Source organism: Pocillopora verrucosa, chromosome 7 (genome assembly GCF_036669915.1).
Source record: "Pocillopora verrucosa isolate sample1 chromosome 7, ASM3666991v2, whole genome shotgun sequence".
Taxonomy (NCBI): domain Eukaryota; kingdom Metazoa; phylum Cnidaria; class Anthozoa; order Scleractinia; family Pocilloporidae; genus Pocillopora; species Pocillopora verrucosa.
This window is the reverse complement of record NC_089318.1, coordinates 23,863,740-23,885,544: the sequence shown is the minus strand read 5'-3', so window position 1 is coordinate 23,885,544 and position 21,805 is coordinate 23,863,740. Positions and strand designations below refer to the sequence as shown.

At 38.4% G+C, this 21,805-nt stretch overlaps 1 protein-coding gene across 1 annotated transcript; it reads left to right on the top strand.

Moving 5' to 3' along the window:
• The first annotated feature begins 533 nt into the window (after positions 1 to 533).
• Positions 534 to 19,861, top strand: LOC131792073 (kinesin-like protein KIF16B). The gene is made up of 34 exons (XM_066169585.1): positions 534 to 752; positions 930 to 1,294; positions 1,406 to 1,475; positions 3,746 to 3,865; positions 4,160 to 4,276; positions 4,787 to 4,819; positions 5,275 to 5,336; positions 5,873 to 5,991; positions 6,096 to 6,165; positions 6,877 to 6,949; positions 7,046 to 7,113; positions 7,206 to 7,306; positions 7,549 to 7,692; positions 7,786 to 7,883; positions 8,278 to 8,364; positions 8,450 to 8,569; positions 8,749 to 8,871; positions 9,028 to 9,079; positions 9,254 to 9,388; positions 9,654 to 9,754; positions 9,987 to 10,093; positions 10,198 to 10,242; positions 10,602 to 12,275; positions 12,934 to 13,140; positions 13,645 to 13,679; positions 13,777 to 13,841; positions 14,387 to 14,487; positions 14,895 to 14,966; positions 15,104 to 15,200; positions 15,365 to 15,407; positions 16,153 to 16,232; positions 16,878 to 16,955; positions 17,284 to 17,361; positions 17,723 to 19,861. Exons 2-34 carry the CDS (start codon positions 1,248 to 1,250, stop codon positions 17,825 to 17,827), a joined length of 4,527 nt encoding a protein of 1,508 aa, XP_066025682.1. The 5' UTR covers positions 534 to 752; positions 930 to 1,247; the 3' UTR covers positions 17,828 to 19,861.
• Positions 19,862 to 21,805: the final 1,944 nt, after the last annotated feature.

Below are 21,805 nucleotides of genomic sequence, written 5' to 3'. Positions count from 1 at the left end.
ATGAGTAGAATTTTTATTTTTCGAGGCCAAAAAGAGAAAGATTTTCGGATGTGAATGGGATCTCATCTGCGTTCTGCGGTTCTTCTGATCTTTTTAGAACGGAATATTTCTATTTTCAAAATCAATTCATGTTATTTGTTTTGATGCAAATAGATATGACACAATTTCTAGACTTGACTAGACAAGTGCTACATAAATCTATCTTTAGGGGCAGCGAACTTCGTAAACAAAAATCACAGTAAAAATCGGATCTATTTTGAAGGCAGAATTTTTTAAAATCTTTAAATGACTATTGTGCTTTGACCTGAGGTGTGATTTTACATGTCTTAACACGTCAACACCTTCCTGACTTTTAAGCCAGGAAGGTGAAAAAAAAAGGCGACAGCGCCAATTTCTATTTCAAAATAACGTTCAAATTTCCAAAATTCTACCAAAAACACCATCCTTAAACAATCGAAATTCAAACTATGAATGACAATAGTTCGGAATTCTCTCGATTTTCTGGAAAGCTGAAATTTGTGGCAAAAATTGGCGGGCTTTTCCTTTTAAATTCAATCTCTACTAAACAACACCTCTGATTGGCTAGGTACAATATCAACTCAGCTCTCATTGGTCAAGGAAACAACCGCGAATAAATATTTTCCGGGACTAGGACGTATTCGAATCGAGACTCGTGATTTGAGAACCTCTCGATCATCTTAATCGAGCAAGATTGGATCTCAAGTTCGATCTTGCACAAGTTATCACTGGAAGTAGGTTCGACGTTTCCTTGCATTCTTCTCGGAGTTTAACGTTCCTCGGAAATCCGCAAAATCGCCCATTTCCGCTGTAGTGTTATAACGCCACACACGGCGCTTCCCATTCTGCCAACAAGCACCAATTTTTATACTCGTCAGACTATCGTTTTTTTTAATTTTTTATTTTTAAAGGACGGATTTGCTAAGAGGAAGGACTTCCTGTTTTTCACTTGTGCGTGATATCGCTGTGAAGATGTGCTCAGCATGAGATCTACGGAGAACAGTTGACGACTGCTGAAAGGCAGCGTCCCGACACAAAGCCGAGTCACGAGAAATCATGTATCACCGTTGACCGAGCAGTTTGAGTGAAAACACCGCTGCTGGAACAGTAGAGAATCTTTTAGAGTTCGTTCAACAATAATGGCACCCTAGTGAGACCTTGTTTGATTTTATTTGTGTCATCCTTTGGAGCTGGTGTAGGAAGCAAACGTCGTGGCTGTGGACTCCACAATGGCTTCATTGAAAGTGGCAGTCCGTGCTCGTCCGTTAAACAACAGGTGAGTTGCAGAATTACTCTTTAATGTTGTTTTATTTTACTTTTATTTCGATGCAACTTTAGCTGAATATGAGCTACTTACTACTTTTCTTGCCTCAATTTCTATTATTAGGGAATTAGAGCTCGGATCCAAATGCATAATTCAAATGGAGGGACAGAAGACAACGATATTCAACACGAAGGTAATAAGTAATGAGGAAAACTGCGATATTTTAAATTTTTTTTAAAATACATCCCTACACGAGTCCAACAAAAGTTTTAAGTCTTCACGACTTAGAATGACATCCTTGTTTCTAACAGCGCTTTGAATAAGATTCCATATTTTACTCGTGACGTGTTCATTATCACAAGATCCACCAAGTCGCTTCAATTCTTGGAAGCGGTCACGAGTAAGGTCTTGAACTTATGTAAATAAGTTCTCTATCTACTGTTCGAAACACCGGGATTTATTTTATTTTACAACATAAATGGCATTTTATTCACAAATAAACCAGAAGAAATTCGATCAATATTGTTCCTCGTCGAAGAAATCGGCGGGATTTTGGTAATGACTCTGACTACCGCGTTTCGGAAGTGCTCCGAACGTTTATCCTCAACCGCAGTATATTTGAATAAGGGCGTTTTGAAGTATCTAGAGTTCCAGTTGATCATTTATTTGTCATCTATTGAAGCAAAGTTCAGGGCTAGGCTAATTTTGTAATCATGAAACGCGCGATGCGTTTATGTACGAAATTCAACCCAGAAACACTCTTTGCATTTATCAAAACGTTGTTCACCTGACAATATGAGATTCGCGAAGAAACTTCAAACCTGGCCTTTTTCTCAATGCAGAAACTGCGTCGCAGTGCTCGAAAGCAAAGAATAAAAGATTTATGTCTAAGCTAGAGCAGTGTACTTCGAATCTGCTTGTCTGCTTATTATAAAGTCTAATTGTTTTGTCGTTCATTTCAAAGATGGATACCCATGGGACTTGTTCCTGCTGTGATTTTAAACACGCCATTCAGTTTCTTTACAAACACTTAGACTTTTTCAATTTCTTTGTCTGCCATGTTTCTTTTCTGACTGCTAATTTTTAGTTCTAAGTTTATTTTATTAAAAGATAAAGATAAGAATGCACTCAGTTATGCCCAGGTATAGAATGTAATGGTTAATATTGCTTTTGAAAGTAATTGTTTGTTGAGGGGAAATTTGAGTTGCATATAAGGACTGGTAATTGCTGACCTTCATCCCTTTGTGATACATTTGTACATGTGCTAATCACACTTGGGAGATTTTGAGAGGATAAATATCAGTTTTATTCCTTTCCCCTAGATAAAAATTATCACACAGAGATTTTGTGACAGTTATTCCACTTTTTAACTTGCAAAATTGTTACAAATGATGTCAGGGTGTCAGTGTGATTGATGTCTAAAATTCCTGAGTGTCTAGAATTAAATTTGATTATCAAGTGTGAATGAATAGTTTTTTTCATGGCTTGAAATTGTTTCCTTTGCCATGACAGAGGGCAATCCTGAAATATCAGTTAACTTAACCCTTTGACTCCCAGAAGTGATTGACATGCAACTTTTCTCATATATATATATATATATTATCCAGCAAATAGGTAATGAGAATACTTAGATGTATCCTATCAAAGTTGTCATCTTGATCTAACATCAAATTCTTGTCACTAATTTACATGGAAAAGTGTAACAGTTGTAGAGGAGAATTAACAATCAGATCTTGGAGTTAAAGTGTTAACGCATCTTAAATCTTAAATCTATATCAGAGTCAGTATATTTATTTGGTGATCTCACAAAATTTTCCTTGCCTTTTGATCCTAATTATTTCTGGTGATGAATAATAGTTCATGCTTTATACTACTTACTCTCATGAATGAAGGTTATCTTTCAACTGGATTTTGAGCAACTGAAGGGCACAGGGGTGTTGCTACTTCCTGTTTATACAAGTTGTCATAGATCATCCTTTCCGCCCCTCCTGTCGACCCTTCCAATCCTCCCACCCCCCACCCCTTTCATAGTTGTTTGTCATGTTTCCCTAGCCATTTACCACTACCCATTTATACTCCTCGGTGGAGAGAGAGGGGGAATGTTAGGGTAATAAGTGTCTTGCCAAAGAAAATAATACCATGATCTGGACTTTAAACTGTCTAAACATTTGAGTGACACAGGTGATATATGTTGTATATTTCCCCAGTTTTTTCTGATTATCATTTACTTGATGTAATGCAGACTTAAAAGCAGCTGAACATTGCTTTTTATTTTGATTAGGAATAATAACATTCCAAATGGTAGATTGCATGTAAAATGGATTGATGGTTGGGAGAAGCATTTCTTGCAGATATGTCTAGATGAGGAAAACCAAGAATAGACATTATTATTTGGTGACTCTGATGTATCTTCATAGTGAAATAAATATTTGGAAAAGTAAATATTTTTTTGTGCCATTTAAGCTGTATGGTGAGGTTGGATTGGAAGGAGACAAGTCAAGAGATATCAAGAAGGAATTTATCTTTGATTTCTCCTATTGGTCGGCTGACTCTAATGATTCAAATTTTGTTTCCCAAGACCAGGTATGTGCAAAAAGTTTGAAATTGATATTTTAGTAGGACACACTGTGTGATCAAACATGCATGGGTTTGTCAATATGACAATAACCAAGATCAGCATGAAATATATTTCAATTTATTGTCAGTAATGACGGCTACATTATGAAATTTTGAACTTTGGTGCAAACCTTAGAAAATATAAATGACCTTCAACAATTCAGAAACCATTTGTCAAAAGTTTTATGACATATGCACTATCACCAATATTATATTAGCTTCATAACTGTTAACATGTAGAGTAACTTTCTTTTTTTGCAGGTTTTCAGTGACCTTGGTCAGGGAGTTTTGGAATCAGCATTTGAAGGTTATAATGCTTGTTTATTTGCCTATGGTCAAACAAGTGCTGGGAAAACTTACACCATGATGGGAACAAATGTAAGACAATTATGCTTTGCACAAATATTTGAACTCTTTACAATTACTCAATGCTAATCAATATGTAACAGTTGTACAATATTATTTAATGAGTTCAAGTGTGTTCGAATATAAAAAACCTGTTTTAATAAGAGTTTTGCGTTAATTCCCACTTTTAAATACCCTTAACCATATATTCAAATGAAAGCCTTTCAACCCATGAGATACATACTGTTATAATATTTAATATTAAATTTGAATAACGACTATAATTAAAATGATAATAAATGCATTCTGGGGTATACTCTCTTTAACAAGTCTCCCCTCCCACTCCTACCCCACTGCCCTGGAAACTGATACACTCCACCCCTCTCCAGTCGCTTTTTAGAGCACTTTTAGCAGTTCCATTCAGATAATTTAAATTAATGTCTTGACCTTCAAAAGTTATTATGTTGTAATGACAGAAAGGTTTTCTCAAGTTATTAACTCTATAAGATTTTTTATTTGATTTAACAATTTTTTTATTTGTAGGAAGAAGTTGGACTCATTCCCAGAATCTGCAAGGTAATTGTATTATGCTTAGGGCTGTATTAATTTTGGATTTCCACTTGACCATTATAAATGGATTAAATTTAATATAGGGTTTATCAATAGAAACAAAATAACTCTCAGTTATAGACTGAAAATAAATGGGGTAAGTTTCTAAAGAAACTGTGATGCAGGGTTGGTGGGGCAGAATAACAAGATAATTTGGTTTAATTAATTGAGCTGATAATGGAAAATGGTCTTCATAAAGGTTTTCTTAGGCTGATGTTTTAGGTATGTGCCCTTCAAGAATATATGACCTCAAGTTCAGCCAGTATGAGACCTCATTTAACTGTACAAAAACATGAAAGTCCATACAAGTTAATTGCTTTTGATTCCAGTTTTTGCAAGGGGGTGCTATAAGATTAATCAGAGAGTACACCACACTGAGGCCTGAGAAATTTAACATCTGTATAATATTCTATTCTTCACAGGGATTATTTGAATACATTAGCCAGAACACATCTCTGAGTTCATCATTCAGAACTGAAGTGAGGTAAGCATTGACCTACTGATATCATTTCACACTTTAATCTCTGAGAGTGACCAGTATCTAATTTCTCCTTTCAATATCACCCTGAATCCAACATTAAGGTCATGAGAATAAAGGAAATGATATTCAACTGAAGAACCTCTTGATTGTTAAACAAATTCTCCTTGCCAGTTTATTAGTAAATGTAAAGTGAACAGTATGGAGAATATGCATACTGATGTTAGGGTGTAAAGGGTTAAACTTCAATCCTAATTATCAACACTGTATTCAGAGTTATATATCCCCAATAAGACACTTTTTCTGTCACACCCCCCCCCCCCCCACCATGCAAATAATTTGCATCAGTGTGGCTTTTTATTTCTCTTGCTTTCAAAATTGTTGAGCCCTAAAACAGTTAAGAATAAAGTTTAAAAAAAAATTGGGGGGAGGCAGGGTAATGGGAGGGGAGGGGAGGGGAGGGGAGGGGAAGAATGTACATAGCAGGAAATTAAAAGATTACCATACTCATACTCAATTATTATGTTTTATTGTTGTTGCAGCTATCTTGAAATTTATAATGAAAATGCCCGTGACCTGTTGAGGCCGCAGAAGTTGAAGAAGCTTCCTCAGCAGAATTTAAAAGTGCGTGAACATCCTAAAGAAGGGCCGTATGTGGAAGGTAACAATTAACACACATTATTCACGTTCATTAAATTGCGTTAAGTTGTTTACATTGAATTAAGGCCATATGAATGAACTCTCTTTGTTTTTCACTTTCTGTAGGGTTGACAAAGCAACATGTTTCTGATTATGATTCAATTGAAGTTCTTATGGAGCAAGGAAACAGGCTAAGGTTTGTACGTTAAGGCTATTGGGGTTAATCTGCTATTTCAAGCAACTTATCTTGAAGATATTTACCCCAGAAAAAAATTCAGGCTTTTTTCACCAATTGCTAAGCTCTGCTATATACGTTTTTACAATCGTGAATTTCACTTATCACTTACTTTGACTGACCGCTGACGAACAATTGTAGGCTGTGAATAGCTGTTGTTTGTGGTCTCAGTGGTAGTTAATTTAACAGCAGGAAGCGTGAATTTCACCTATCACTGACTCTGACTGACAAACAATTGTAGGCTGTGAGTAGCTGTTGTTTGTGGTCTCAGTGGTAGTTAATTTAACAGCAGGAAGCGTGAATTTCACCTATCACTGACTTTGACGGACCTATAATTGTAAGCTGTGAGTAGCTGTTGTTTGTGGTCTCAGTGGTAGTTAACTTAACATCCAACACAGAAACAAGCCAGCTAAAAACCTGTCACAGCAAAACGACAAAGGACTGATGCTTGAAACGTTAGCTGTAAGGAAATTCTTCACGATGGCCGATTTACATTAACAACTCAGACGATAAAACCAAATTATCCTACTTGTCAATCAGTTCATTTTTCCTCACTTCTAGGACAGTCAGATGTTTTTTCAAAGTTTTTTTAAGGAATGAGATATAGCCCTGCCAGAGACCTTTCTGTTACATGAAAATATCCTCTTGTTAACTGTGTATTTTCTCTTTCAGAGCAACTGCTTCAACAAAGATGAACAATACTAGCAGTCGTTCACATGCAATTTTTACAATCAAATTTACTCAGGTAGAGAAGAAAATCACAAGAATTTAGACAAAGACTTAACCAACTAGGACTAAATTTATCATTAATTTTGTTGTGATTGTATCAAATATTTTTCAGGCCAGATTCATGGGAGATATGCCCAGTGAAACGATAAGCAAGATACACTTAGTAGATCTGGCTGGCAGGTTTGTCTCTCTACATATCTCCGTTCTTTTTCTTCAGGTGTAGGTAGTAAATATTCCTCCGACTTATAACTTGTCTTGGTTTCATTTTCTAGTGAGCGAGCTAGTACGAGTGGCGCTGCTGGTGAAAGGCTTAAAGAAGGAGCGAATATCAACAAATCCCTCGTTACATTGGGGATTGTTATTTCCACTCTTGGTAAACAAAGCATTCTTTTTATTTTTGCATAGATGACAGGTCTTATTAGGCAGTTCTTTCATTAGAATGCAGAACCTCCGCCAAGAAATCATCTTCTATTTTCAATGACTCTACCAGACTTCGCGTATCAAAATTTTTAATGCCTGTAAGAGAATTCGCCATAACTTAATCTCTCATCAGCAGCAACAAATGCTCAACCGGCTTAATGGTGGTAAATTTACCTAACTGTACTTTTCTTTTAGCGGAAAACTCTATCAATGCATCTTCATCTGGATTCAAGCGCCCTTCATTCAGGAAGAAGCTGTTCGTACCTTACCGTGATTCTGTCCTCACGTTTCTCCTCAAGGACAGTTTGGGCGGAAACTCTAAGACCGTCATGGTTGCAGGTTGGTTTCTTATGGGGAAGATTTGATTTTGTTGTTAATTTTGCATTCCTTTGTGTGCGATCAATTTGTAAATGAATGTTTGTTTCTGTTCAGCCATTTCTCCTGCTGAATGCAACTACGGTGAAACGCTCAGTACTTTGCGGTATGCGCATCGAGCAAAGAGCATCATCAACATGCCGACAATAAACGAGGTAAACACTTCCTAAGTTACGGTTAGTTTGCATATTTTATGTTGAAGGGTTGTTTAATATTTTGAAGCAAGTCACCGCGCAGGTAATAGTAAGCGCGAAGAATCGTGCAGCTTTTTCCAAGCGCGGGAAACCAAGCAGCTTATGCAAAAAGCGATAGCCTTGGGGCCAGGGCGGAGAGAGGTTCCACTCTCTCTTCACCCTGCTGAGGGTTAGTGCAAATAGCTAGAAAATTACTGCGGCTGATTGAAGCCATCACTTGCCAACGTATTTTCCTCGCATACTTGAGTTCAGCTTTTTTTGATATTGAAAGTAAAGTTGTTTCGCTCGGGCTCCCATAGAATAGTTGAGAAGTTTCGTTTTCATAAATTCTAAGATTTTTTAAATTCTTTACTAGGATCCGAACGTCAAACTCATCCGGGAACTTAGATCTGAAATCGAGCGTCTCAAAGCCCTCATACGAACTTCCGGAACGGGCGATGAGGTAAGTTTAGCCACTCTTCGTGAATCATTCTTAATGATACCGGCATTGTTCAGTTTTGACGCTAATTCCTTATATTTTCTGTCAGAAAAAGACCTTAAATGACCCCATGAAAGTCAATCAGAAACTTCAAGAAAATCAGGCGCGCGTCGAACAGCTGACGAAAGACTGGACCGAGAAGTGGAAGGAGGCAAAATCGATCATGCAGGTGGGTGGGGAGGGGTCGGTTAGATTTGTAGGGAGCTGTCTGGCTTTGTTAGCGAGGTAATTAGATCTTCTATGAACTCGACAGTGTGTTTTGTTCTTTTTTAAAGTGAAGATTTAAAAAACTAGGCGATTACGTCGCGAAGATTAACGATCATTTTGCGTTTTATTTTCATTTTTTAGGAGAGCGAGTTACAGCTTCGGCGTCACGGATCATGCGTGGTTCTCGTTGATCTGGAGCTCCCTCACTTGGTTCGCTTGGAGGAGGATCCACTCAGAACAGAGATAATGCTGTATCGTGTTATGGTAAAAAAAATAACTGTGTGCAAATCAAGACAAAATAAATTTTTCTTTATAAAGTTGACGCTTTGATTGTCAGCCCAATTAAACTGCGGAAAGGCAACAGGCCCAATTTTCTACGCCAAATTGATTTTGTTTCTCCTGGAATATTATTTTCTGTAGCATGGAAAAACACATATTGGACGAGAAGATGCGCCAAACCCGCAAGATATAGGTAAGTCCACGATATTAGACAATGTAAACGCGTGTAATGAGATTTTTGAGTTATTCGCTAACAGTTCTCTCGTCTGCTTTGCAGCCATTCAGTTATTAAAACCGAGTTCTGTGAAAAGTGCTATGTTTGGAGGTAAACCATCTAGATGCTGATGTTACTTTTCCTTTTTCCTAGTTCTTGAAGGCGAAGATATCGACAAAGAACACTGTGTGCTGGATTTTGTCAAAGGGCGAGTCACGTTTGAGCCGATTTCTTCATTGTGTTGGGTAAACGGGGTGGCTGTGTCTCAGCCAACGAAACTAAACCAGGGTAAGTTGAATTTGTTCTCCTGTGAAACATCTTTGAGGATTTTGTCTGTGATCAAAATCCCGCCGAGCTGAGAGCTTCTTTTTTTTAGGTTAATGTAACTCGGTCGCATATTAAGGAAATACTAGATTTTTTCTCATTATCATATTTTTGTGTCTATAAATTTCTTCATCTCCAAGTAGAATTTTCTTGTTGATCATTGTTTAAACAGTGATATTTAATTATTGTAGAGTAAACGAAACCAAGCACTGCACATCATTTCTCGTAGGTGATGTTATTGTTCTTGGCAAGAGCGATGTGTTCAAATTCAATTTTCCAACCGAAGCGGCAAAACTGAGGGAAAAACGGCGCTCTGCTCTGTACACCACGGTGAGTTTTTCTCCCTATATCTGATGGCTGATTGTCCTCTCTGGCTGCTGCACATATGCTAAAAAATGAAGGCTTAACATCAAAAAAAAAAATACACAATCACGTAATCGCACAAGCTGTAGAGCGAGACCATTCCCGCGCGAACACGCAAGAGGACTGCAAGAAAGAAGGAACTCGTGCGCTTTCTTGGAAGAAACGACAGAATCGTAATGGTCTTTCTTTTTCGCCCCAGGAATCGACCGAGTCTTTGACTAATTTACATACCTCACCTGTCCGTGGTAGTCATGGAGACCTGAGTGTGAGATCCGATTCCTCTTCACCGATGACTTTGGACTCTGGGTACGAAGTTTATTCCATGAATCTTGCAAGCTTGTTTATATTAAACATTAAAATCAAGAGAGGGGCATCGAGAGATAACTCATCATTACTCTAATTTCTTTCAGTGTTGAAATCGATCTTCCGGGGCCAGATTCTTTAGAAGAAATAAAGTAAGTTGAATTAGTTTCTTTTAAATTCAATCTCGCCTAAATTCTCATTTTCCTCAATCGGCTGGTCTGTGATGACCATGCCCATCTGAGCTGTGTTAGTGCGTAATATTCTACAAACTCTTACGTTAATCAGCAGAAATTAAAATGAATGAGAGGACGGAGGGAAACTGTTGAAAAATATCCTCCTCTCTAACGCACCCCTCCTCCGAGGAAGGGAAACTTTGAAAGTGCTTTTTAATTTTTTTTTTTGTATCAAAATGTGAATAGTTGTTGTTGCCGGGATTTCGTACGCCAGGGCGAAACTAGCTGTTCATCTAGGCTGTACCTCTAACGGTGTACATCGCTATCTATTTTTGCAGAAATCAAGTGACAGATTTAATCGCCAGACACAAAGAAGCAGAAGTCAGGCGGCTGGAGATAGAAAAAACCTTCCAGACTGAAATCGATAACAAGCAGAAAGAGATTGACAACCAAAAAGAGCATATTCAGACATTGCGCGAGATTCACGATGGAAAATCGCATAAAGCGCGCGAGGATCTGGAAGAAGTTCGACTTAACATGGACAAGAAGCACGAGGATTCGAGAAAAGAGATTGAGAAGCAGCTGGAGGATCTGTTCGAAATGAAACTTAAACAGTGTAGAGAAGCCGAAGAAGCCGCGGAAGAAATAGCAAAGGAGAGGGAAGAGGTGGCTCGTTTTATGGAGGGCGAATGGCAGAAGGTTGTTCAATATGAAATGAAATTGGCTGACATTGAGCTGCACCGGCGGAAATTGATTGCTCAAGCGGAGATCGAACGAGTCCGTCAAGAGGAACTTCATGCGTTGGAGATGGAGAATGATTTAAAAGGATTGGAAGAAAAACAAGTCGAGTTGTTAGAGTTACAAGAGAAACTTGAAATAGCCAAGGCTGAAGCTGAGGGTGAATTAAATCGAGATAAACTGACCTTAGACTCGACTCTCGCCGAAAATTTAGCCGAACTTGACGAGTTAGAACAAAAAATCCAGCTAATAGCAGAAAAACACGATCAGTATATGACTTTCCTAAGCTCTGTAGACGATTCAGTGGGCTCGGAAGAAAATTTTGACGAAAGAACAGTTACCAAGGTTGACTACAGTGACGAGACACGGAGAATTTCAGACGCTGGTTTGACATCTAAAACTGTAGCTTTGGACTTGCGGCAACGCAGACGAGCCAGTTGGAATTTTCCATCCAGAAAATTGTCTGTCTCAGGGGGAGCTAACGATGACGCAGTAACACAACAACTGCAAAGATTGTTTGAGCTTAAAAACGAAAAAGAGGAGATAATCGAAAAGACACGCAGTGAATTAACGCGTGAGATCACAAATGTCGAGTTCTATGGACGGCAAATTCTAGAAAACGAGGCTAAGATAACTGAACTCGAAGAAATGTACAAAACATCTCGTCAACAACACGCAGAGAAAATTCGTCTGTGTTTGGAAAGCTTAAAAATTAAAGAAGAGCAAGACATTGCTTTGGTAGACCAAGATCGTGAACGTTATGTGGAACTTTTGTGGAAGGAGTATGGCGAGATTGAAAGTTTAATTTCAGAGACGTTTGAATCATCTTTGAATTCCAGCGATACGCTGGAAGGGGAAACAACAAGCGATGTCAGAGCAAATGATGAAAAGAAACTCGAAGTTCTAAATTTAGTGAAGAAAAGATTAAGGCAAATTGGTAGCGACGAAGATGTCTTATTCCTTGAATACGTCGCTAAACGAGCTCACTTTGAGAAAGACGAAGACAGAGTTCACGAGCAGCAAAGAAAGATCTCAGAGAAGATGATGGATGGTATTAAAGAGAAAGAAGTCGCTCTGCTGAAACTTTCAGGACAAAAGGAACGGTTCCATGTGGAAAGAGCCAGAGAAAGGCGACTAATTACTTCGCGTATAGGAAGGCTGTCTCGTGTGAAGTCATCTGGTGATCTGCACAATGAAGAAGCACTGGAATTCTTTAAGGAGGAGGCGAGAAAACTTCGAGAGACGTTCGAGAAAGTGGAAGAAAGTGAAATGAGGTAAGGAAGGATTTAAAAGATCTTAAATTGTCACGTTTATGCAGCTTTAAAGTCGTGCGCAACGTTTTTCAAAAGAAAATCAGGGCTAATTTCTAGCTCGAATAAATGAGAGCCTGTGTTGTTGGTGCTTAGGTGAGTGGTCGTCTTTGCATGAAACACTTTTTCGGTAAAGGGGACACATCATAAAAAACAGGGCCTTGTAGTGCCTTCACGCGCGCCTTATCAACTCGCCTTCTGTTGGAACGTCAGGGGTTAAAATCCACCCAAAATAACTTAGATTCTTCGGTCGAACTACGTTCGTGACAATCCGTAAAAACCTTAGTTCGTTTAGAGGCTGTCACTTTTGTTCATTTGAGTCTATTATAGCGGAGCTCGCAAAAAAAATAGTAGTAACCCATCAAGCCGAAAAAATTTGGATGTACGACCGTACGACCTTACAAGGTGCTACTTTTAACATGCGTGGTCAACTGTACCGCGGGCACGCCAACGCCACAGCTTTGTTCAGTAGTCCAGTGGTCAGCACTGGGCTCCGAGTCGGACGACCCAGGTTCTAGTCCTGGCCGGGGTAAGGCGTTGTGCCCTTGAGACGTGCGGGAAAAAAAAATGGGAGCTCCGCTTTTAGGCTTGGCTAAATCTATATACTATTTGACGTGGGTAGGCTTCAAAATGAGCGGCGGGAGAAAGAAAATATCCATCTGCAGCTGGAAGAAGCGCGAGCAAAACTACGAACCAGCGAGGAGGACAGAGAGGAATGCGAAGAGAGACTAAAGGATCTGGAAGAACAAAAACTTCAAAAAGAGAAAGAAATATCTGATTTGAAGAGACAAATGGAGGAGGAGAAGCAAAGCTATTTGGATAATCTCAAGTAAGAATTGCTTAGTTGTCTCCTTCCCAGATATTTTCTTTCCCCTAAGGGTGGGAGGGGCACAGCTACCAGATTAGGCATTAGCGCGCATAGCCTTAACCAATCAGAAATGTAATGCTACATCTTCAGTGCAATTACTTATGCCCAGTCTCTTGCAGATGAAGAATTGAAGGCACGTTAATAGAATCCAGAATTCATAATTCAGAAATTTGCCAAATAATGTTTGAGACAAAGAAAATAAACGTTACTGAAATAACGGAAAAACTTGTGTTCAATTGCTGGATGACCTCAGTCATTGGCCTCTGTGATCTCAGTAATAAACCCGATTCTGGAAATTGAAGTATTGGTTTGGACAAAACTGGAAACAATTGACAAAAATAAGTACGCAAAAATATGTACGAACCCGGCATGATATCTTACTTCGTGTTGAATTAAAAAGTTGCATTCTACACCGCCCAAGATTCTCTGTTGGTTACCAATGACCACTAATGTTTTTCTTTGCAGAACTGAAGACTACGAAGTGATAGAAAAACCTCTTGGTAAGTTAATTTCGGCTTGGTCAAATCTCAACAAAATGATATGAAATTCTCACTGTGCGAAATTATTAATATAAACTAATTTTACATCTGCTTGCAGTAAATCGGCTTCACATTAAATTTCGTATTCTTGGTAACCACGCTGCGGCAGAGGTCTTAAAAGAGGTAGGTCACGGATTGATGCATAGGTGTTTATTGGTCAGATGTCGAATTATCTCTACCGTGAGCAATACAGGTTCCTTGAATAGTTTGTGTCTTACTTAGAAGACATCCTTTTATTGTTTTTTTTTCGACAAGTTGTCTGTTTTAGGCATCGACAAGGTTTGCACAGCCCTGATTTCCCAAAAGAGAACAGAATTTTCAAAATTGAAAATGGGAATAGCATGTGAAGTGGAGGCATAGCCTCATGAAATGAGCAACAAGTTCTCAGTTACAAGGTGTGAATGTTTTAAAGGTAGCCCAATTTACCAAAATAACCTACTCCTGAATTAGTGCGATCGGACTATTATTAATTTTGGGGCAAACTCTCGACAACTGCGTTTCTGTCCAGATCATGTTACATGAGTCATAACCTTGAGTCTTGATGGTGAAAATACAGTTTCGATAAATTCCAAAAATTATTCAACTTTCGCGCAGAAATGAATACGAACCCTGAAAAATAATTGCTGATAATGCAAGGAAAAATATCAAAGAACGTTTTTCTTTTTCAGGCCCTAATTGCTTCAGGTCTTCCCGAGATGATCAAAACGGCACCGGCATCTTTTAGGTCTCCACAGCGTCTGACAAACGACTCTTCTCACGGTGGATGGACGTAAGAGCTTTTTTTTTTTTTTTTTCGTGTTTGATTGCAATGAATATTCTCCTGTAGAGATATAGATTTAGGATTCGAATTTGCAGCGCTGTCAAATAAGTGAAAAAGCCTCACAGGTGTTCGTCCAAAACGGAAAAAAAATTGTCACGGTTATAGTGTGACTATAGTAACACTTGAAACTATCAAATTGTCCCAAATATTCTTCCAATCCAACCGACTGTTTTCAGCAATCAACAACTTAAGAACTGCTGGACGTTTTAATTTATATACTTAAAAGTATTTATTCGATTTCGTATGAAGCTGGTGCCAGTGAAAGACCAAGTTCAATCTATATCTATCGCTATCCTTCCTGATTTACTTCAGTTTCAGGCAAATTTTAATGATTATGACTTGTGTGTCTCTTTTAGGTTTCACAGTATTCAGAAAGACGTCACTATCGTGCGGAAAAGGGAAGAGTGCAGTGGCAGTCTCCTACACTGGTAAGAGTGCTGTAGCTATTGATGAGTGAAAGAATAGATAACGGACAAAAAATACGTGGTAATTTGATTCTCTCTTTTTAGCTCAAGAGTTGCCATCTTTCTTACTCCATCTCCGGAACTGTGTGTTGATTTTTCAGTTTTATGGGGCGAGGAGTCATCCCGGCACCACCACCGACCGTGTGGGAGGCAGTCAAGAACCCGCTGTCCAGATATATTTACGACAACATGCTCAAGGTAGACATGTCGTGCATCAGTTCAGATTTGATAATTTAAATGACACAATCGTGAGACTGTTATATATTTTTTTTTTTTTTTTTTTTTTCGCTGAAGGAAGCTTACCTTATTTTAGCGATCTACGCCTCAACTTCTGTGTGTGTTTCTTTTAAATTTTTTTGCAGAAAATTAATATTGTAGAGCATGTGGAAGAAGGACTGAAAGTTGGTGAGTTTAGGCATTTTTTATGATAAGTGTTATGTACGTCAAAACAATATTCATTCAGTGCTCGAATCATTTTTGAAAAGTTTGAAACAAAAAAACGGTTGAAAGCAAATCATTTTCGACATTTAACTAACGTTATCAAATCAGAAAATGAAACGGATTAGAAATTTCAAGATGCTAGATAAAATAACAAAATGAAAACCAGTGAAAATGTAGAATGTTTATTAAACAGAGCGTCGCATAAATTACAGTAGCTTGGCTGTTTTACCATGAACCTGTGTCTCAAACTCAGAATCATTCCTGCTTAGATGTGTTGAACGTCGAAACTTTGTCTTTGCTTGACGTTTAAATTATTTTAGGCAATATTTAATCGCAGTATTTTACAACCAAATGTTTAAACGAGTCGCCCTTTTTTCTGTCTACTTGACAAATTGTTAGAATTATACTGTTGATCTTTCCTAAGAGACAAAAGGCTAATCATTTACATGCGGTCTAACCGAAATCGCGGTTTTACGCAAGCAGTGGGCCTTAGGTATTTTCTATAGGAGGGTTGATTTAATTGAGTAAATGTCCTTCCACTTTTAGAATTTAGCCCTCTAGACACTGATCACAAAATTGAATGTTCAGATAAAGGAGACGGATAAATTGAAAATAGTTTAGAGCGCGGTTCGTTAAACAACGGCTGAACTTTGTTTAAATAACCGACCCAAAGGGTTTGCTACTGACGTATGATGTTTGTTTGTCACAGTGTATATGCTTCATGAGACGTCTCAGTGCTTTATGACACATTCACGTGACTTCTGCTACGTCTCTAAAGAACGCGTAGAGGTAAGTTGAATAATACCTTTATCATAAAGTGATTTTTTATGAGATCACAATGGTTGTTGGATATTATGTTGCTTTAAACTAAGGGACGGCCCATTACTTATCTCGCGGGGGGGGGGGGGGGTCCAGAATATTCTGGTTGCGTCTCGATAAAACTTACTGCACCCCCATGACAATCTGTAATATTCATTGACCCCTTCTTCGTTTCAATTTTCTTATATACTTGTTGCTATTTTATTGGCGACAACTGATCCCCCCTCCGTTTTCCCTGAAAACCGTGTGATCCAAAAATCCTTCAACTTCCCTCCCCCCTCTTCTTCGGCGATAAATAATGAACCTTCCCTGAAACGTCGTGATCTCACTCTTAAGTGTGATGAGTGTAGCCAATCAGAGCAAGGGACAATATTGCAAGGAACCAATGAGAACTCTATGTAAACATAAACAAAATCCTAAAGCGCGGGAAAACGCGGGTGACCGAGTCGCGATTCGCTTTAGATTTGCATTCATTGTTTGAGAGGGGGCGTAAGTTTCGAAGTCTAACCTCGGATTAAAAGTAATGTGTATCTGTTGCAATACCGGGGTACTTTTGACAATCAACTGAAAATGGCGCCGTTGTACCAATTTTTTTTGTTTTTGTTTTTGTTTTAGGGTGACAAGTACGTGCTTGCATCTCAGTCGATTGAGCATCCAAAGTGTCCTCTGACACCTTCAATCATCCGGGGACAGGTTGGTGATAAGAGCCTAGATGTTTCGTTACGTGAACGAAGAACCTGGATTGGGACCAGACCCACTCTGTGAAGAGTTAATTTCAGTGGGGGGGAGGTGGGGGGGGGCAGATTCGTTCCGTTCTCTGTTCTGCAGAGGGCAGCACTAGAATGGATAATTATGTATATTTCCGGGATAATTGTATTTTTCATAAAGATTTTATTATCTTGTCCAGTAACCAATATGGAAGATATCCTAGATCAGATAAAGCATTTTACGATTACTAAGCTATCTTTCTTGAATGTTCCAGGGCAAATAATTTAACATTATTATTTCTTTTCATACAAAGATCATGTCCAGTGGATGGATTGTAGAACCGTTATGTGTTGAAGGACAAGAAATGTCTCTTGTGTGGTACATCACCAAGGTGATTCTTTCTCTTAAAGTAGCTTCACTCTCACTCTATGGGAGACCCATGGCCCAAATGTTCAGCGCACCTTTGTCTGAATCAAAGGTCCAAGCTTGAACTATTCCGGGTTTTAGTTGTGGTGTGTTTTTGCGTAAAACGCTGTCTTCTCACCATGCCCCTCTCTACTCAGGAGTATGGATGGGTAGCGATGAACAGTCAGCGCAGCTAGGACGATGCGATGCGACAAGCATTCCATCCAACAGGAGCAACACTACGCCTAGTCACTGAGTGCCACAGAAATTGATTGCCCTTAGCACTGAGAGGTTTAATTTATCAGTGTAGCTTTGCTTTCTACTTATTTGAAATTTTCTGTTTTCAGGTTCATCTTGGTTCTTCTACGCTACCCTGGCGACTGATCGACCTGCTATCCAAACGCCAGCCCCTCAGTATTGCGTTCTTACGGAGCTACTTAACACCTCCTTGACAATACTGATTAATGACAGCGCACGGCACCATCAGAAGTAAAGATGGCCGCTGGAGTCAAGATAAGGAACCCTTTGGCGTATTCAGAGAGATGAATGTATGTATTTCAGGAGAAAAAATTAACTCTACGTGTAACGTAAGTCTGTTTATCTCAGTCAGAATTATTGTGTTTACCTGCTTTAAGAAAAAGACATAACAAGAGTGTTATTGTGTGCAGCAGCTTGTTAATATAAATCGATAGATGTCATTAAATTCACTGCAGAAGACGTTTGAAGCATAGGCTTTGAACGTTTAAAGCAGTTTTCAATTGGGTGTCGAAAAATCAACCCAAACTAATTACGGCATCCAATCAGAAGAAAGCTTTTAAGCATTGTAAGTAGCCAATGAGAACGAGTGACTCACTCACCATTGTTTGTAGTTTAGGATCTGATTGGTTGAGAGAATGGGGCGAGTTTTCTCGACCAATCACAGAAAAGAGTTAAGTAAAAAGACCAAAGCAATTCCAGATGTCTTTCGACACTCAGTTGAAAATTGTTCTATAGTGTTAAAAATAACGGATTGAAAACAAATAGGAGTGTAAAACACTCAAATATTTAGTCCAAATTGTAATATTTTCTTGTTCACTTGCATGTTTCATTATGATGAAGGAATATTTTATCTAAGGATAAAAAAATAAATAAATAAAAATCTTTTTGTAATAGGACAAATTAATTAATATTTTGGGGAAGTAAGAAACATTTAGAAATAGTTAGTGAGTTTAAAAGGAGCTTTCTCGCCATTTTAAATATATGGAGGATAATCGTGTTCTAGTAATTTTGATGTGCTTTTGTCGGTTTTCTATGCTTTACAGCCAATCACAAAGAGCTGGGCATTTAGAGGGCTGAATTAAGATGTTTTTGAACGGGAACACTTGTGATGTAATTGTATTTCTGTGCCAGTGGGATAAGATAAAACTAAATCGCACAAAATTAAAAAGATGCAAATCGCATATGATTATGTGGCGATCTGATTGGCTAAGTGGTTTAAAAAGTCAACAAGGATTTATTAAGCTTAGTCTTTGCGCCCAATTTAGAACTTAGTTTATTGTTGACGCGAACGGCAAAGAGGTTTACCTTTTCAGATTTTCTTCCTTGTCTCCAAGCTGCTGAAAATATGTGACAGAAAAGTAAAAGCATTTTTTCGCAACAAATGCGAAAGTTTAATTTTCTCAGAGCTCTGCTTAAACAAGACCCGGGTGCCAAAGGCGATAAACTTTTCCGTCTGGACAATTTGACTGACCGATGGCCCTTATGAGAGCTTTTAAGAGTTAAGCGCAGTTTATTTCTGAAACCAGATCCTCCAGGTACCTGGTGATTTTTCGATCTCAGGATTCAGCCTTCAACTTTATTTTCAAACGAGGAAAAGGCTGAATTGAAATTGTCACGGTTCGCCGTTTGTTGGTCGTGTCAATGTAGCTCTACATCTAAATCTTTCTCATTTTCTTCGAGCAAATGAGAAATGTTTTTTTGTTCCTTTTATTATTTAATTTATACAGAGTATTTGTGTGCTCAATGAAATGTCTGCCACAGAAACATTTCCGCGAAGAATACTTCCCAGTGAAATCCACTAATTAAAAAGTAAAAAACTGTACTGAAATTGTTTAAATTTATCCAAATTTCACCTCATCTATTATGCACTTTCGTTACCTTTTGTTTTCTCTTAAATTATTGCAATTATAATTCTGCACAGGTGTAAAGAAAATTTTTTTATGTTCTTGAGGTTCTCAAACTGAGAACAACGCGCTTAAACAGTTCTTCAAGTTAATTCCTAGGCTTTGCTACACATGTGATTTGCAGCTAGTAATAAAATACTTATTATTCGCCAGTTTTGATAAAACAGGGCTCTATATTTAATAACGCTAGGAGTACAAAATACAGTTTGATGTTAATTAACCTTATTTATGCTGGAGTTTTCGGGAAATTATGATTACTTAGAAGAGGTGTCAAGCGTTTTTCGAAGCTACCCGCGGTGCTGAATAAAATTAAGTTTAATGAGAGTCTGGTTCGTTTGTTTTTCCTAACCTGTGTGCAGCTGCCCCCACCACTCTAAAAGAAGATAATCAGGCGATCGTCAATTCGTTTGCATAATCTGTATCCCATCTGAGAAGCCAGTTCACAGTCCCAACGCTGAGGGAAACGAAATGATCTTTTTAAAGTGTGAATCTATTGTTATCGTGTCAAATAATGTAGTACTAAATGGAATTGTTCAGAGTTCAAGAAGGAGTTACTTTGGAAGCGAGATTTTGTGTATCTAGCGAAGGCCACAAATCGTGTTAATTGTGAATGAGGAGGGCTTACCGGTAAAAGGAAATAGAAAAAAAAAACACCAGATCGTATTCGATGGTTTTTTCAAACAAACAGAACAACAAGTAACATAAAAACTTCACATACTGGGCAAAATAATCCAGTGCCGGAATCATTATTCTTCGCGCTTTTGTTTTCTCAGTTTCTGAGAGGCATTGAAATAAATCTTTCTAGTCTTCGAGCAAGTACAAGCGTTACTTTGCCTGCAATAAAGTTTGAGGCCCTGAGTAACGATAGCCCGCGAGAGATGAGGAAGTGGTTTAGCACTGCAGACAGCCAGCTTCCTTGCAGATCACTCGCCAGCTGGCTTTGCTAAACTTACCCGCGAGCAAACGCTCACGCCGCAGCATTAATGAGATCGTGGCACGCCCGCAGGCAGGGGAGTAAATCACAAATTACCTGTGCAGCAGTACCAAGCGCTTATGAATAACAGAAAAGAGTGACATGACTTAACTTACATGAAAATAAAAGGTGATCAATGATTGGCATGCTTAAAACTAACGTTGGATTTTTTAATCTTTTTTTTTTATCCAGTTAATTTTTCGTTTTTGCTTCCTTTTCTGTCTTTTCCGTCTGTACTCTCTTAGCTGTAAACCTGCAAAACAGGAGCACTGCAATGTTTATGATTCCGAACTTAACTCGTTCTTTTGACTAATGGCGTTGGATATATGATTTTAAATCACAATAGTATTCAATCTAATGTGGATGCCAGGTAACCCGAAGAAACGTCCACGTTTCCAACAGCAATGTTTCGGTTTTGTCGCGATTGTTTCAGATAATTTCGCGATTTCGAAATAAGCGCGAATCACTTCGAAGTTGCACGAGAGAGTCTAGAGAGTCTCCAATGAACAGTTAACATTTCATCCTCGTAACTACCAGTTGATTCAACAGTATAATTTGAGGGTGTAATTAACTTCGGTAGGCCATCCCTGCATTTGAATCACTTGTACCTTTTTATATGCAAATGATCTTTGTGGGACGTTCAAAATAATAAAACTAAGGACTGCCAATCAATTTTTCAGTTTAAATCTTGTTAGCTCGTTAGGTAACGGAGTGATGGCTTGAAACACCGCATGTCAAGACTAAGGTAAGCCACACTTTGTTGAGAAAATTCAATTTAAAAAATCATGCTCTTCACAGAATCATGAATTTGTATTACGAAAGGCGCAAAATACCAATTACATAATTTGCCGGTTCCCCTGTTCAATTCATGAGCTCTTTATTCTTGCAAGATTGTATGGAATATATCTCATAGGGTACTGGGAAAACCACATCATCCCTGGGGCATGGAAAAAGTGCTCTTGAGCCGAGTTAGGTAATTTAAATCTTCTCATTCCTGAGTTCTTATATGAAATCACACACAGCTATTTTGATGGCGTGTTCTTTTATACCGGTGCTGCGTACACCAGCAACCTGCATTAGTCGAAAGAACGCAAATTCGCCTGTGTAAATAATATTATCCATAAACATTTCTTGCTCCTATGTTTAAGAACTGAAAGAAGTCCCAAACCCTTAGTTTTGATACTTAACTGAAAAGTAGACAATTAATCACCGAAGTAGAGAAAATATCCAGCACTTTCACCGACACTGAGGTGAATAATCGTTTTAGCATATATCACACAGAAGCCAAAGAGAAT